Genomic DNA, 16,419 nt, shown 5'->3' with positions numbered 1-16,419 from the left:
GGTATTGATAAATGTTTTTGTAGCTTTTGATGATTCATGGGAAAATTTGGGTAAACTCGTCTGGACTGTATTTCACGGTAACTTGTATTCCTAAGGGCAGCTTTGGTCTGTAGGTAAAATTGCTCTTTCATGTCATCTGCATGTTTAATTGTCTGCTGATATAATTTATTAACTTAGACATAACCGCCATGATTGAAGGAACTGCATACAGCACAAACTAGTATTACAGAAACTTTGGATCCAAGTGTTTGAAGTGCTTTAATCTACTGTATCAGTGAGGGAAGAGATTCCACATTTATGAATCTGTGTTCATGTCCATGATGTCCAAATTGTTGGTTATCTACTTCCCTACAATACATTCTAAGACAACACAACACCTTAAAAATTACTATAATTGAACCGAGAAAATAAGTAAGGATCAGTAAGATTAAAAATAATAATAATAATTATTATAGCAGTTAACAGTTTGTACAATGCAGTGCTATTCAAAAAAGTCTGGACAGCTTCTGTAATGTTAACAGGAATGTTCTTTTATTTACAACCAAATTAAATACTTTTAAACTTTAATTGTTGGCCAGCTTTTGTAGTGAATGCAAATAGAATGTATTTAATCTTTTTAGCATTCGATTAGAATACATGTTGGTGTCTTTTGAAATTTGGTACTGCTAATCTGTTAACACATTGGTTACATTGAAACATTGGTTAAGAAAACTGAAACTATGCAAGTTGTTTTTTAAAATGATGCTTTAATCAGCCAGTGTTGACACTTTTGACTTATTTTTGCATGGGTTTTCTTTAGTTTTCTTTGACTGCCTCACACTGTACTAATTTCTGTAAAAACAAAAGTTTTTCTTATGGCACTGAAACAGAAAGTCATGGAAAGTTGAACCCAGAGTAGAGAAGAGTTAAAGGATTTTTTTTTTTTTTGCGTACTGTGAGCATGGTTTGAAAGAAAGATTCTGATTCCTTTTCTTAATTATGGACACAGAATTAACTTCTCATCCTTCATTTGGGCCTCTGTGCAGTTTTATTTACCTTGCTTAATACCATGTCTGAGATATGGAGATAATTTATTGATTGAAGTGTATGAAACAAATGCATTGTATGGAAGCAGGGAAAAAAGGGCACGGGCAATGTATTTTAGATTTCATTTCCTATGTTTCTTCTGCATTAAAAAAAAAAAAAATCTATGTGAAAATATATTAAGCAATGCAATAACTGCATACTAGTAAATACAAAGCCAACAGCTGTGTTTTCCAAGTGTATACCGCTGGAACTGGGAAAAATAAAACTTTATTGCAGATTTGGGGAGAAATGGAAAACAATGCTAATCTAAAATAATTTATCTTTTTTTTTCTTTTTTTTTTTCTTTTCTCACTTGGGGAGAATAAGATTTTGCTGCCTTTACTATCACTGGAAAAATGTAGCTCATTCTGTTTTTTAGGAGTATTGCACGGATAATTCAGAGATGCAAACAACAATGGAAAGTGTTATTCCGTACTAGAAACGCTTTATATATGAAGTTACTTAGTAAATAATTGGACAGACTTTGGAAAACTTGGGAAAAAGGAGGAATTTATTCAATCTGAAGCACAGTTCAAGTGTGATGCATGTGCCCTGCTGTCAGAGAAGGTGTGCTAGGCCATCGGCTGAGTTGGTTTGTGCAGTCCAAGTGTTAACGTCACTTGCCCATCTGATTGTGCAGAGTAGTCGTAAAAAACTAATGAAATGTGCTTTATCTGCAGAGGTTCGTAAGCAGATGTGAAAGCATCTCACTGGAGAGGAGATGGAAAATTACGGGTGTGCTGAACTTGGGCTGCACGTATACGTGCATACTGCATGGTGCATCTGGGCCAGAGAGGATGCTGGACTCACCCAGTAGCTTGCCAGCACCAAAACGAGCCGTCTTGCTCCTGTGTTCTGTGCTCCTTTGTGGGCTGAGTAACATTTTTTTTTTTTTTTTAAGTAGCAGAAAACTGAGAATTGGTAGGAAAAAACAGGTAGCTTTGTGCTGGCTAAACTGGGAGTAATGAACTGAATCAGCTTATCATAGCGTGAGAAGACTGCACCTGGCACAAGGAGGCAGCCAGTCAGTAAACTTGCTATAAAAGCAATAAGTGAGTGTAGGATATTGTTTTAGTGACAACTTTTTTTCAGTATGCCCCCTCGTTTGTCATTAGTATGTATCATTTGTCCGACTTGCTGTGCAGAGGCTCACTGTTTAGCCTGGCTGATGGTATGACAAAGCGGAGTTGTGTTGCTTCGCTTGATTTGGGAGGGAACAGTTTGCCAGCTCGTAGTGCTCAATGGGAGGGATGTATTGCAACTCATGGCATTTCATGAAATGGCTGTCGTGCTGTATGCGGCAGTTCCACAAAGTGAGCTAGTTTGTTAACATAGTATTCCTTCTTTATAAGATATACATATATATGCCTTTACATAAAGATATATATATATATATAGATATAGATATATATTTTACAGCTCTTCCGTTGGAACAATCTTTAGTGACTGAAAAATCACACATAACATCCTTTCTGGCTCTTCTGTATTTGCTGGGGTAGAATACACTTCAGAGTCCAAGTCTTCATTGGCTTGAAAATCCATCTGTGTATTAATTCACTGTATTTTATACAGTGTATTTGTTATAAAAGCTTGCATATGTGGCTGGAATGCAACCGGACCTACTTAAACCACAATTCTTGCCAGCTGTGCTAAATGTATCTAGAGATGAGTGTTCATCTTGCTGAAATCAAAACACAGTGTCACCCATGTTTGTCTTTTGAAGAAATGCTTCCTCTAAAAGGGTAGAATAAGGATAAAATGGTGTTGTTTTTTTGTTTTTTTTTTTTTTTTTTTTTAATTTTTAAAACCGATCAGCTTTTGATTCCCTGTATCAGGCTTTTAGGCTCTGTGCTTCCTAGTGTGATCTTAGAATAGTGAGATATAATTCTTAGTTGTGCAAGATGGAGTTCAGTATTAGCTGGCATTTATAGTGTTAGCTCTCTTTCTGACAAATATTAGGAAAACATTTTTCATTCCCTCACCCTTTTGCACTCCTTTTATTAAGCTGCTTACTTTTGTCATTCAGTTTGTCCTTTGCTTTCAATTATAACGACAAGATGCATCACAAGCAGGGGTGGTAGAAATAAATTGTGCAGGTATTTTTAAGCAAAACAAACAGCATCTTTAAAAAGCACTCATTTAATTTCACTGCTTTTGTAAATAATGAAGTGGATTGAAGGGCAGTGAAATTGTTACCCTTTTTACTGGATCTTATATGCTCTGCATTACTATCATTTGCATGGCCATACTATCAAGTATTGTCTTCCATGAATCAGCTCTTTATACTTGTTTGCATAATTTGATTTTGTTTAATATTGAAAAGACCAAATCAGAAGGAAAAAAGAGGAGCTAATACTTACTATTTCTATCTTCTGCAAACCAGCTTCATAGTAATGTGTCTGTAGCTTTGGCTTCTGTGCAGTCATCTTTCAGCTGCTGAAGTCAGCTAGAGTTGTTATTTATTTTCTACACTCTCATCTATATTTTCATTAAGTAGGAAGTCTAAAAACACTAGAAGTGAATCAGGAGGCCATTGCTGATTTTGATTGCTAACATTTTTTTGAGGTTTAGTTGCTAAAGCTGAGTGGAAGAAAACTGAGGAACAGGAACTGATTAGAAAAAGATATTTAAAGAAACTTCAGAAACGACATTTTGACAAAGCATCTGTTTTGTGTGGAGGGAAAAACACCTCTGTTGGGGAAAGTGGTCAAAGTGTCCTTGTTTAGCTTTCCAAAGCATGACTTATAGAGTGGAGAAAGAGAGATGTTGAGTTGTTTCCTTATGGTCAGAAAGCTATCAAATGGGGTCACAAATTGAATTGTAGTCTTAGATCCCCTCTACTGTGTTACACTTGTCAATCATGTCAGGACTGATAGGTCTCAGAGAGACAGAACAATTATCCATAATTCAGGTATTTTGAAAAGTAATGTATGCATTATTAGTAAAACAACAAAAAATAATGAAAACCCCGTGGATGTTTTGAACCCTATTTTCTGCTGCATACTAATAAATTCCCTTGATGTGTTATTTTCTCACTTAGCAAGGGACCAGGGGGAGCCTTGAGCTACTGGTTAGTCATTTTGAGATTGCTGCTCTTTGGAACCATTCTCCAACAAATTGGCCAGGAGGAAGAAACACCTCCTGTTGGGTCTGGAAGACCTAAATCTTAGTGCTGTTCAGTCCACATCAGTATGTTGCAGGTTAGAGTGGGTGGTTTGGAGCCTTTTCTGGTCTCTTGAAAAACCCCAACAAACAACAAAACAACAAAAAACCCCCAACAAATCCAAACTAACAGCAAAAAAAACCCACAACCATTTTTAAACCTAAGAAACTTTCTTCATGGAAGACTCATTAAAACTAGTTCTTTTCACCATAAAAATAGTTGTTCCAACAAAGTTATATTTTTCTGAGAAGAAGTTGTAGTGAGCTGGAATTTGTGCTCAGAAATAAAAGAGAGAAAATATGCTTTGCTTCCCACTAAGCTCAAAAGTGGTGATGTTTGCATCCGTATGAAGTCTTATACGACAGCTTCCTTGTAACTGGTGAAAACCTGTTTACCACAGCTAGGCTTGGAAATAAAACTCAAACGGGCTAGAGGAATGTGGGATGAAAATCTCATCCATGATGAAGTAAGTCTTTCTTGGGTTTTGCTCACTGCTCAGCTCAGTCTGTGCTGGTTCCGCCTGCTGGCACTCAGTCCTTGCTTCTTTTTGGTTTTTAGTGCACCATTTCCATTAACACTGAAAACCTGTTTCACTGTCGTTTTTGAGACTGGTTATTTCTGCTTTTGTTTTTAATCCATTTTAATTGTGGAAGAAAATACTTTCTTCCCTCCCGTCTCCTGTTTTAATTGAGACTGTAAGCTAAGCAACTGCTTATAATTTGGAGGCTGACCAAATAATGCCATCTTTTTTACTGTGCCATTTTCCATGGAACAAATAAAATAGCCTTGTTGCTCTTAAACAAATAACCAGCAAGAACAACACAAACCCTCAAACACCTACAATATAAAAACCTGAACATCAGTACCTGTGCTCCCTGTTTTTGTGAGGGAGATTGAATTGGCACCACCCTTCTCTCCTAGCACTCCTGCCATTGATGAAGGTGAAATACTTTTTATTCTTTCCTGTGAAAAAGTCAGCCTGCGGTGCCAGACAGGTAGTCATTACAAGAAACTTTGTGGACTGCTTCTCCCTTGTGACATGCTTGAGAACACTCGGTTATCAGCTAGCAAGCTTTCACAGAGCCTGGATCATGGAGTCATCTTAGCGATTTGTGTAAAAAGAACTCTGTGTGGTCCCAGTACTTCTATTTCAGTTCTAGATATGATTTGTATTATCTGTGCAATTTCACGTGTAATAAGTGTGCCTCATTATTCATGTTTTTAAAACTATATTCTTTTTGGGGAAAAAACAAAACAAAACCAAAACAACCACAACAAAACCACCCCTTTCTATTACATTTAAGATTATGTAGCGTAATACCTCTGGGAGTTTGAAACGCATTACCAATAAAGAATGACAGCAACTGTGTCAGCTGTTGATGGTATTACTTTGCTTACATTAATTCTGTAAAATATCTAGATTCTTGAGTAGAAACGAGAGTCCTGAAAACAATTTGGCAAGCACTTACAGCAAACCTTTCGTTTTCTGAAGGCTTTCAGTTGTGAGAACCTCTCTGTTTGTTTGCAGAACTACCCTAGAAAACTTGTGATAATACTCATCCTCTGGCAAACCTTCTAATTATTGGTGGAGGGTAACGTTTCTGAAGACATTGAACTTAGGCTTGCAGTCATCCGTGACGTTTGCACTATGATTCAGTGATCTGTCTGTTCAGCATGGCTCTGTGCAGAGCATAAGATCTAGCTTTTCTCTTTTGTAGGCCTGATTGATATCATCATCAAATTATGTCTCTGATCATTGTCTGTCGGTGGCTCTCCTTTGAATCAAGGAACGTTGTAGTTGCTGTATGGTAAATGCACAGAACGACTTTCTCTTCTGGGAGCAGAACAAAACTGCTGCATTTTCACATTTGGGTTTTTCTAGAGAGAGTGAATGAATTAAGAGTTCCTCCTTTGGAAAGCACTCTATGTAAATCATTGCACGCAAGTGAGCACACCAGACAGTTTTAGGAGAGCATAAAACCAAGCTAGCCATTTCTCACCATCAGTCATTGTTGGAAGAGGGAGTGTGAAAAATCTTGAATTTCAGTCCTTTTTGCGCTATTCCCACTTGTAGGCTTCATTTCCAAGGAAGAAGTATTTTCAGCACTATCGTTCTCATCTCTTGAATTCTTAAAAATATTTAAGAGTTAACAGAAGGTAATGTGATAAAATGCTAGAACTTAAGCTACAAAATACTTCTGTAGGTGCTAAAAGCCTAAAATCAGGCTCTTTAAGGAAAGTGTTGGTACTCAGTAGCTGAGAGGAATAGTTATTTTCTATTGCCTTAGTCTTCTGTTTTCTTTGGAATTAGTAGCTCTGTCTGTATGGGGGAGGACCTCACAGAGTACAGCATTGAAGATGAAAACTAATCATTTTGATTTCTCCCGTGTTTAGAAGTTATAATAATCTAGGGTATTTAACAATTTCTGTCTTTCAAGAAATGGACAGTTTGTGTTTAGAGAGGGCTTTCTCTCTCATCAGTTAATTGCCACATACTTTGTTTTGCACTCCAGAACTTCATTGATAAACAAACTTGTTTTTCTTAATTATGTCTCTTAAATACAGACCAACTTAAGCTTGTTTGAATACACAAACTCTGCACTAGATTTTTTACTTCCCCATGTTTGGTGGTCAAGAAAGAGTTTCTGTATGGGCTCTTCTGCTGTCCCCAGGAAGGACTACATGCAACCTAGGTTTTGGTTCCCAAATCAAATTGATAGTAAATGGTATGCTTGCCATAGCGGCCTGGTTTGAGAGCTGAGACAAAGAAAGATTGCTGTCCAAATCTTTTTCAGTTTTAGGTGTGTTTGGTCAGCTTTGAGCTTCAGGAAAATCATGCAGATCTCCTTTTGTATTGGGGGCATATTTGAAAAGCATGAATAGACATAGTCAGGCCCTTTAATGAAGTGTCAGTATCTACTTTTGCATGCTTGTTTCATTAACTGTACTATTGGATATTTTCAGGAAAGGCCAATTTGGTTTGTTACTCTTGAAGTAATCACAGAGCCAACAAAGATATTATTTATGCATTTCTCCACACACAAAAAATACTGAATTTAGAGTCTGTCCTGAGGTAGAGGAAGGTGCATTAGAACCGAGCTGAAAAAGACCTCCAGCCACTATATGGGTGTTTCAATTGAATGTTTTGCTCATACTTTCAAGTGAAAACTTAGTGAATTATCTCAAGCTAATGTTCAGCATTGGAACTGGAAGTTGCTGGGTGTCTGCTGTGCATCTGGGGAGTTTGCCCAGGCATGTACTGGAGTCTCCCCCCCCTGCGGTGACTTTAACCTGGCCTAGGGCAGCTGCGGTTCATGGACAGTAAATTGGGATTCGAGGAGGGATGAGGTGGAATGTAGGAACCACTGACTTCAAATGTTGGGCCAGGAGCTGAGTGAGGATTATGGGGAAGAAAACTAGCAAAAGCTCAGCTAAATGAACATAAATAAAATAATGAAAGGCTCCCTTTTCAAATATAAGTTCATTTTGCTTTTCTCTTTGCTTTCTTGGTAAAGAGCCTTTTCAGACTGTGGAACGGTTCATTTAAGCTGGCTAATTTGATAATCAGGCGAGGATAAAGCATGAGGTTTTTCTTGTAAACTCCTTCATTTTTGTGAACCAGGTGAGAAGTTCTTTTGGAATTCATTGCTCAGATGATTCTGGTTTGGTATGTCTGATTTACTTTCTCTAGCAAAAGTGAGACACTGAAGTATGGCTAAAAGCTAGTTGTGTGTGTGGATGAGGTAGGTGCTTAGCATGCACGGAAACAGTGGACAGTAAATCACTAAAGGGCATATATATTTTTTACTTCTTCCTATGTGATGATTAGCTTGAGGATTGGGGATATTCTTATTTGTAAATAAAACTTTTGTTTGAATTGGCATAGTTTGTTTCAGAAATTCTGCTTTAAAGGTATGCTTTATCTAGCCTGAATTATCTTGAAAGACTACTTCATGTTTTCCCCATCTGTGTTTCTGTTCTAATAAATAATCATTTCAGTACTTTTTTTAAAAAGGGAGGAAAAATACAATACAGTTTAGTTGTAAAAATATACTTATTTTCTACTGGATTAAAAAATATTATAATGCTATTGATTAGACCATTTTGAGATTATTCCAGACAGAGGTTAACATTGTGAAAACTACTTAGCTCTCACACTGCGAGAACTACTTAGCTCTTTTAATTTGTCATTGTTTGTTCTTTTAAAATAGTGCTATGGCTTCTCTTTGATTTTTGTCATTGGCAGTTGCAAATGTAAATGTTAAAATAAAGCTAACTTTGTAGGCAGAGATACAGGTGTACTTGTTCAACAAATTGATCACAAATGCATCAGACACCTGTTATTTGATTTCCACAGCAGAAAAGAACAAATATTTTCTTGGACCTGAACTTGAAGTCTGGCTGGGTGAGATTATCTTAAAAATTTGTGTCCTTGTGCTGGGGAAAGAGGAGAAACAAAGTACCTTTTTGTTTCGTTTAGAAGCCCTTTCTGTTATACAGTCAAAACAATCTCAAAATTACAGTGTTCAAGTAATGCATTTTTCTTGGAGGTAATCCTTGTGAAAGACAGTGGTTCCTTGGAGGTAATCCTGGTGAAAGGCAGTGGAAGGATGGGTATGGGTTTTAGATTTTGGGATCTTTGCAAAAATTTTGCCAAGGGGCACTGTGTCTGTGGCAATCATTGTTCTCAGTGGTGGAGAGCTGTGGCTGCGGAGTTCCCATCCCACAGAGATTGGCTTGATATAGTTATCGTTTAATTTTCCTGTGAAATGAAAATTTAGAGGATCTTTAAAATCAGTTGCAAACATTCTGCAGGCTTTGGCATTTTGACTAAAACACCTGCTGCGAAAGAGAAAATGTCTTGGGATTGCTGTCTGTGTGAAAGTGAAAGGAAAGGGTGGGGAACAAATAAGGAGGAGAGTCCAAGAGGAGACAAAGCAGCCTTGCCTGAAGCACATGTTAATCAAAGGAGATCAAAGGATATGATGTCAGTTTATAGAGAAACAGGTCAGGCAAGCCCAGGTAGCTCAGGAAGCAAGATACTAATTATTCACAGAAGAAAGTTAGGTGTACGGTTACCATGCACACTTGAAAGTCAGGAGGTCAAAACTTGCACAGTGACCAAGTCAACTTGATAAAACGACTTGGCTCCTTACAGGGCAGCTTATTGTTTTCTAGAAATGGGAGAGAATGAATCTAGTGTACGGAGCCTGTGCCAACAAGGTAAGCACATTCGACCTGGGAAATGCTGTGCTGTTGGGAGGTTCGGGGCATTGTTAGTCTCTGCATGTGGGAGCTTGTTTTCCTGTGGGCTGTTGCAGCATGTGCTGCGCGTCCACATGAGGGGATGTGTTTTTGCATGTGCATGTGTTTTGGGGAAAGGAGGAAATCCACATCCATCATCTCTGCAAAACTTGTTTTTAAAAATAACATGGCATGAATTTAGAAGGGTAAGGGAAGGCCTGATAAGATCACGTAAGCATTTGGCACTGCATTGCCAACACAAGTGGCTTGAAACTTCAGGTGTCTGTGGATGTTGAGGGTACTGTTCTGTAACTTAGTTCAGTCTTATGCAAATATTTTTTTGGATAGGAAATGCTTTGCACAACCGTTTTACACAAATTGAGTACCTGCTGCCTGTGAGCTGGGCATGGCAGATGCATAAAGATGAAAGATACTATTTGCATTTTGTATTCTTGGCTTATTCCGGATTGTTGCTGTTTTGTTTTCTTCTGTGGGCTGTGCTAAGTAACACCAACACACACATGCAAAATAGCCCTTGTAAGCACTTGTGTGCGTAACTGTAAGAACAGAGTATTCTGTCCTAGGTGTTTTAAATTTTCAGTAGAAGCCTGAACACAACCGTTCATAAATCTTGCTTAGTCCTTCTTTTGCAACATTAATGTCAAGCTTTTGCTTTGAGAAAGAATGTTTTCCCAGTAGCCCTTTTTTCTTTCAAGAGGCAGTTTTAGCGTCCCAGGAAATATTATCTTCCTGAGGAATTATTCCATTATTTTATCTTCTTAGCGTTCAGTGTTTTTTTCCCCTGACATTCAACCTGTGCTTTTCTTTTGCTTGACTTTACCAGGTTCTTTCTGGCCTCTTTCTTACACTTTGCATACCAGCCAGGGATAAAGCTTTGTATCTATTTTGGGGTTTGCAAGAATCTTCAATCTATTACAAAATTTGCAAATTATTTTCCAGGACTTGAAACGGTAACTTTCTAGGCAATGAGAAGATGTGTTGCTATTTTTCCCGTGAAGTTATTCTTTATATACATGCAAGCATGTTATACTGGGATTCAGATACATCTCAGACCTATGTTAGTTGGGGATAATTCTGTTAATGCCAGAGCAGATTTTGTTCACAGAGAACTATTCCACTGCCTTTTGTGTGTGTGTGTATTAATAAGTATGCACATACTACACAGAAAATAAAAAATAGTAAATTCAGTTTTGATCCAGGTTTTAATTTTGAAAAAAGCAACAGCAACGTTCAGTAGTGTAATCGTCTAAACACCATTTCTGGTCATGAGAGAATTGCTATTGTTTCTTTCTTCTGTCTCTCCATTCAGGATCTGACTTGTGGTTGCAGGAGTATTCTGTTCAGAAATATATCCAGCATAATTCTGATCTTACTTTTTATGCTGTGAGGAGCTATTTCACTGTTGCTAATAAAATTATATTGATAAAACAGATGTAAAATGTGTTCAGGCCTACTGCATTTCATACAGGTCTTTTGGGAACCATGATAGTGATTCTGACTTAATTTTTGCCTTTTCTCCATTAGTATGAGTGAGCTTAGTCAAATGGAATTCCTCTTGATTTTCATTAGTGGAAATGGGATGAGAATTAGGGCTGTGCAGTAATACCATTTTTTAAAAATAAAAATGTTCTGTGTGTACATGCATGCAAACACACACATACACTCCCAGCATTAAGTTTTTCCAGTTGCGATCCATCTGATGTACTGGGTTATTTCCATGTGTGCTTGTTTTTAGAAACTGTCCAAAATAATTGGTGATTCAACTGGTATTTTTTAAGGAAGAAAAGGTGGAAGAATTAACATTACTCAAGATACCTGTCAAAACCACTGCAAGTGAGACAACGTGTATTTCTTTTCGTATTATTTATTTTTAGAGAACTTTGCGCTTGTCTGAATAACTAAAGGTGCCAGATTGACAGCCCTGGAGGCTGGCTTCACTTATTCATTAGCAAAAGAGATACGGCCTGGGCAGCAGGTGCATGAACCAACTTGCTGTGCTATACCCATGTGTCTGTGTTCTGCTATGTAAAAAAGCCCTTTGTTGTGGATCCAAGGGTTTCGGTCCTGTTCACTCCTTGCCTTTCCCTGCAGCATTTTCTTCTAAGGGCACAACATAATGGTCTTGCGATGATTAGGTTTGTGCACTAAAGACTACGCAGAGACCTTTATTTGATTTCACCAAACAGCCGTCAGATGGTGAAGAAGGCTCGGGGCTTACATAAATCAGTAATTCTCACCATCTGGTCAATCAGAAAATATAAGGTCACGCTGCCGTCACAGCGTTTTTGTTTTGCACCAAGTACAGTAAGCTCAGAGAATAAATTAGCTCTTGGTTCCATTCCGTTGTTGTTCTGCGACTTCTGTAAATGCTTCAGACCTCCATTTTTGCGGATGCTTGCAGCCTGGGTGTGACAACTGAAAAGAGCAAAGCCCAGAACAATTGGACTTTGACTGCCAGCCACTAATTGATTCCTTGTTCAAGCGAGCACACTGAGAGCCCTCCAAAAATGCACTGCAACTAACTGAGAATATCTTGTATTTTTGCGGTGGTTTGGGTTTTTTGCTTTTTTGTTCTTGTTGGATTTTTTGCTTCTGGAATCAAGATCCATTCCTTCACACAAGTTCTTGCTTTCAGCCTTCCTGTAAATTAAGTACGGTTTACCAGAGAGTATGACAATATTAGCCCCACAAGATGCAATTACTGTAAATTTTTATTTTATGATATTGTACATGAGTTGTAATTGATTTTACACTGTATTATGTTGCTAGATGATCACAGTAGCTTTGCTCGCTTGCTAAGTGTGTGTAATACATGCTTGCCTTTCCGGCCCATGGAGGACAGAGTTAAATTGACAAGTTCATGTCAAAGCAGCTTGTTCTTTCAGTTCTTGGGAGGCACCATAAGTGAGCAAGACTGAGAATAGACATATGAGCATTATTAATATACCATCCTGAAAATAACTGTGTTTTTTCAGGACTCCTGTATGTGCTGCTTATTAACATGTCTAAAACATTTTTATAAGTGGTTTCATTATATATGTCCTTAATATAAACATATGATTAAATAAGTATAGTATTTCTTAATAATCTCCAGCAAGTTCAGATTTCTTCTGTAGTTTATCTGGGCTTTGGATCAGCTCTGAAGTGTGTGTTCCTTAGGTTTGTTCTTGCTTTCTGATGTTGATTTTTAGATCAATATGTATGTAGTCTCATGAAACATTTACAGGCCAGGTCTAAAAGAAGTAGCTACAACTTTTTGCTGAGAAAGGGGATAGGAAAATACCAAGAGCCTACATAAAGAACGTAGCGTGCTTGTATGGGGCAGTGGGAATTAAAAAGGGAATGTCCCAGAAAGCGAATTTCAGAAGGGTGGCTTTTCAGTCTCAAGCTTCCCTTTCTTAATGAGGGGGCTTTTTGGCCACCAGGTCTACCCTGATTGCTAGGCTGTATGGAGGTCAGTTTTGTTTCAGGTTTGTGTGTTTGAGCAGGACTCTGAATGATGCTAATAAATGCTGTAATCAGCTGCAGTTATTAACTGTGGGATTCTGTAACAAAAGGTGGTAACTCTGAAGGTCCATTGTAGAAACACTTCCTCTGCCCTTTGTGTTGGATGACCTCAGTCCTCAGAATTGAGTGCCTGTTTGCTCTCTGGACAGTTATTAGCAGAACATCACGGGGTCCCTTCTTGGCTCTTTATGAATGATAGTAGTGAGGGTTTCCTCTGACAGCATTTCTTATACAGATTGGCTCCATTCCCCAACTGGGTACAGTAACAATGGGTAATTTTAAATAATTCATTTTATTGCTGCCCCCTGTAGATTTTTTACTTTCATTTCAAAGTGGTGAATCTAGAGAGCTGGAGAAGTATGTTCTGATCACTATCCTGGTCCTGTGAAAAATAGGAGATTCAAATAGTCCTGCAGAGCCATGAGCAGCTGGATTAGCACAGAGCACTCTTTTGACTTCAGCTGAAGTCATAAGTCATTCTGATTTTTTCTGGGTGCTTTTAACTCTTTTTATCACAGATATATATATATATATATATATTTTTTTTAAAAAAAAAACAGCTTTAATTTTCCAGTTTATACGTGCTCATGAATCAGGGTTTGAAATTCCAGTTCTACAGAAATATCCTCTGTAACATAAGCATATTGAAACTGAGAAAACTGCATAAATTGAAGCACAGTAACAGTGAATCTTTCTCCAATGGTGAGAATCCACTACATAACTGGATATCAAACCCAAGACTTCCAGCTCCCAATCTGCTTAGTGTTATTGTTTTTTTGCGGTTACAGTCCTTACCAGTTCTTAGGGGTATGTTGCAGATGATTGCATCCTAATATATATGCCTGAAAATGAAACAAGATAGCAACATCTTGCTGCAATAAATAGAACTGAAATTGAAAATGTAGTAGATGTATAGTAAAAGGATGATGCTTGCAAAGTGTCCAAAAACATTTCCTCATGATCTTGATTGTAAAGCTACTTTAAACTTTGAAAGTCTGCAAAATGTAGAAATAAGCTCTTGTTGGCAGTAGGGACTATCAGATTTGGTGTTTGCCGAGTGGGGAAGTGATCCCATAGCAGTTGCTGGATTTTCCCCCTATATATCATTGCACAGAGTGTGTGGTAAGCATTATATTTATTTTGGCCGTTCCCATGCCTCTTTTCTCTGAAAGCGTGTCGCTTTCTGGAGAAAAGTAAAGAACTGAGGTTGACACAGAGGGAATATAAACGTGGTTTTAGCAGTTCAGGCAAAACCCCCAAGGTTTATGTAAACACCTTATGCAGATATAACACTGCTTCGTAATCTGCAGAGTGCTGTGCATTCATACCAGGTTCAGACAAGGTGTCTTTTTCCTCCTCCTTCAGGTACTGGAAGTTTTCTGGAAGTGGCTGGAATTTTTTCCACTTTTGTGCAGGGATTGCATTCCATAGTCCTGGTGGAAAAGGTGGTGGTGGTGAGGGGGGTTTATTTGATTAGTCTTTTTCTTTTGCTTGAAAAACAGTATGTCCACTGATCTCCACCACAAACGCAGTGGTGTGATCCTGGGACGGTATCCTAAACAGCATTCTGTGGGGCACTGAGTTGCTGACTGAGATATGCTTTATAGAAGACAGGTAAGGTTGTTTTCTTCATTACAATATCATTGTGATCAAGGTATTTAAATTGGTTTTTCTAAGTGTTTAGTTTTGGTGTGGGCTTTTTTTTCCCCCCTGTTGTGTCATCCCCCAACCTGCCGCTGACCTGGTCTCTTAATTAGTCTTTTCATACTTAACGGTATTCATAATATTCCATTAGATTCATGGTCATAGCTTGACAGTAATGTAGTCACATTACATTGTAATATTATATGCTTTAAGTAAGGATGAAAAAGTAGCATAAAGTAGACTTTATTGAAAGAATTTCTACTTTTCCATGATCATGTGGGTATTTTTTTGCTCCGTTTCCCCCCCCCCCCCCCCCTTTTTTTTTTTTTTAATACCATTGTCATCGTTATTTTAGTTAGATTCAAACCAGTAGGAGAAACATCAGATACTTAGGACATCTAAGTAAAATAAAAAGACTGCTGGCACAATACCTGTGCAATAATGGTCTCCTATGTAGTATGTGTTGAATTTTGAACAACTTGAAACATGTCATTGTAGATTTGTTCAAAATCTGGAGACTTGGTTTTCTTGGTTCTCCTGCTGTTCCTAGTGGTTTTGGGTGACTATGCATTTCCAGATAGCCATAATGTATATGTTACTATGTATTGTGTACCTCGAGGTGTACGAAGTAACTGTATATTAGCAAAAGGAAATCTTATTGAGCATTTGAGTTATTTTCCATCTCACACATGTTTCTAATGATAAGGCCAAGCAGGCTATTGGCGAGAGAAGGCATATTGCTTGAATTTACCCTTCTGAAATTGTTTGTGATTTGTTAAACTAAAAGCACCCTGTGAAGGCTGTCAATCAGAATATGATAGACAGAGAAAACATTTTATGTCATGTCATTTGCACTTGCCTTGAAAAGAGGTGAAGTGCACTGTGTAAAGACTTGCACTGTCTTAGTGATGTTCATCGTGTACTGGTTTCAATCGTTATGTGTCCATATTCATGACAAGTAGGTAAAATCTGAAGTAAAAAATCTGGGGGATTTTGGCTCTTTTAACCTTATTTACTAAGGAAGTGAGGCTTATGGACTCTGTCAGGTGAACTTGACAACGTTCAGGCAAATGTAGATATTTCAGATGTTCTTCTGGAAGCATATTTTTCCAGAAGATTTTGTTGAAGATAAAGTTGATTTATGCAGCAGTAGATGTAGCTGAATATATGTCTTAGGTATAGGGGGTGGGGAAGGAAAACAAGTTTAATTACTTTTCAGTGACTTCAGATCTTCATATCCTAAGATTAATTTTTAATTACACAAACTGTGCACTATTGAGGAAATGTGGACATGTCCACACAGAACAAAATGCTGCATGGTTTGCTAAAGAAGGATGCGTGTTTTTCAGAAATACTGTGATTTCATTACCTGTTACGGTATTTCCTAGCTCTCATTATTTCAGAGAAAAAGAACTCTATAAGGATGCAGTTCAGCTGTATTTAATGTCTATGTTATAGTTGTGACAATATTTAGGAATTTCATGGTTGTGGAACATATGAAACTGGGAACAGTAAATGCAGAACTTTTGCTTTTGCATTTAGTCAGCAGTCAGAGAAGCAAGATTTACTTGATCTCCATCAGGAAAGTAGCTAGAAACCATTGGAAACCAATGGTTAGCTTTAAGGACACCTGCCATGTTCTTCTCTCTCAAGAAAGATGGGCATGTTCTGTGTAGCAGTGTTGGAGCTTTCTGCTCAAATTTTTAATTTGTGGTTTTTTAAGAGTCCACTATCTCCACTGTCATGTTTACCTGAGGATGGTGTTTCAGGTGGTG

General features: G+C 37.8%; 1 protein-coding gene across 6 annotated transcripts in view; it reads left to right on the top strand.

Moving 5' to 3' along the window:
- Positions 1-16,419, top strand: part of NAALADL2 (N-acetylated alpha-linked acidic dipeptidase like 2) — a 496,311-nt gene that overhangs the window by 108,982 nt on the left and 370,910 nt on the right. Inside the window, exon 1 of one of the 6 annotated variants that reach the window (XM_040612994.1) lies at positions 9,175-9,451. The exons of 3 other annotated variants lie outside the window; for them this stretch is intronic. In XM_040612994.1, the coding sequence (XP_040468928.1) occupies positions 9,409-9,451 (43 nt within the window). In that variant the 5' untranslated portion in view covers positions 9,175-9,408. Of the gene's footprint in view, positions 1-9,174; positions 9,452-14,534; positions 14,655-16,419 lie in introns of those variants that run through there. 2 more of the 6 variants (XM_040612988.1, XM_040612993.1) reach the window with 2 other exon arrangements.

The sequence above is a fragment of the Falco naumanni genome, chromosome 13, assembly GCF_017639655.2.
Source record: "Falco naumanni isolate bFalNau1 chromosome 13, bFalNau1.pat, whole genome shotgun sequence".
Lineage (NCBI taxonomy): Eukaryota > Metazoa > Chordata > Aves > Falconiformes > Falconidae > Falco > Falco naumanni.
The sequence above is the reverse complement of the archived record's forward strand: the minus strand, read 5'-3'. Positions and strand labels throughout refer to the sequence as shown.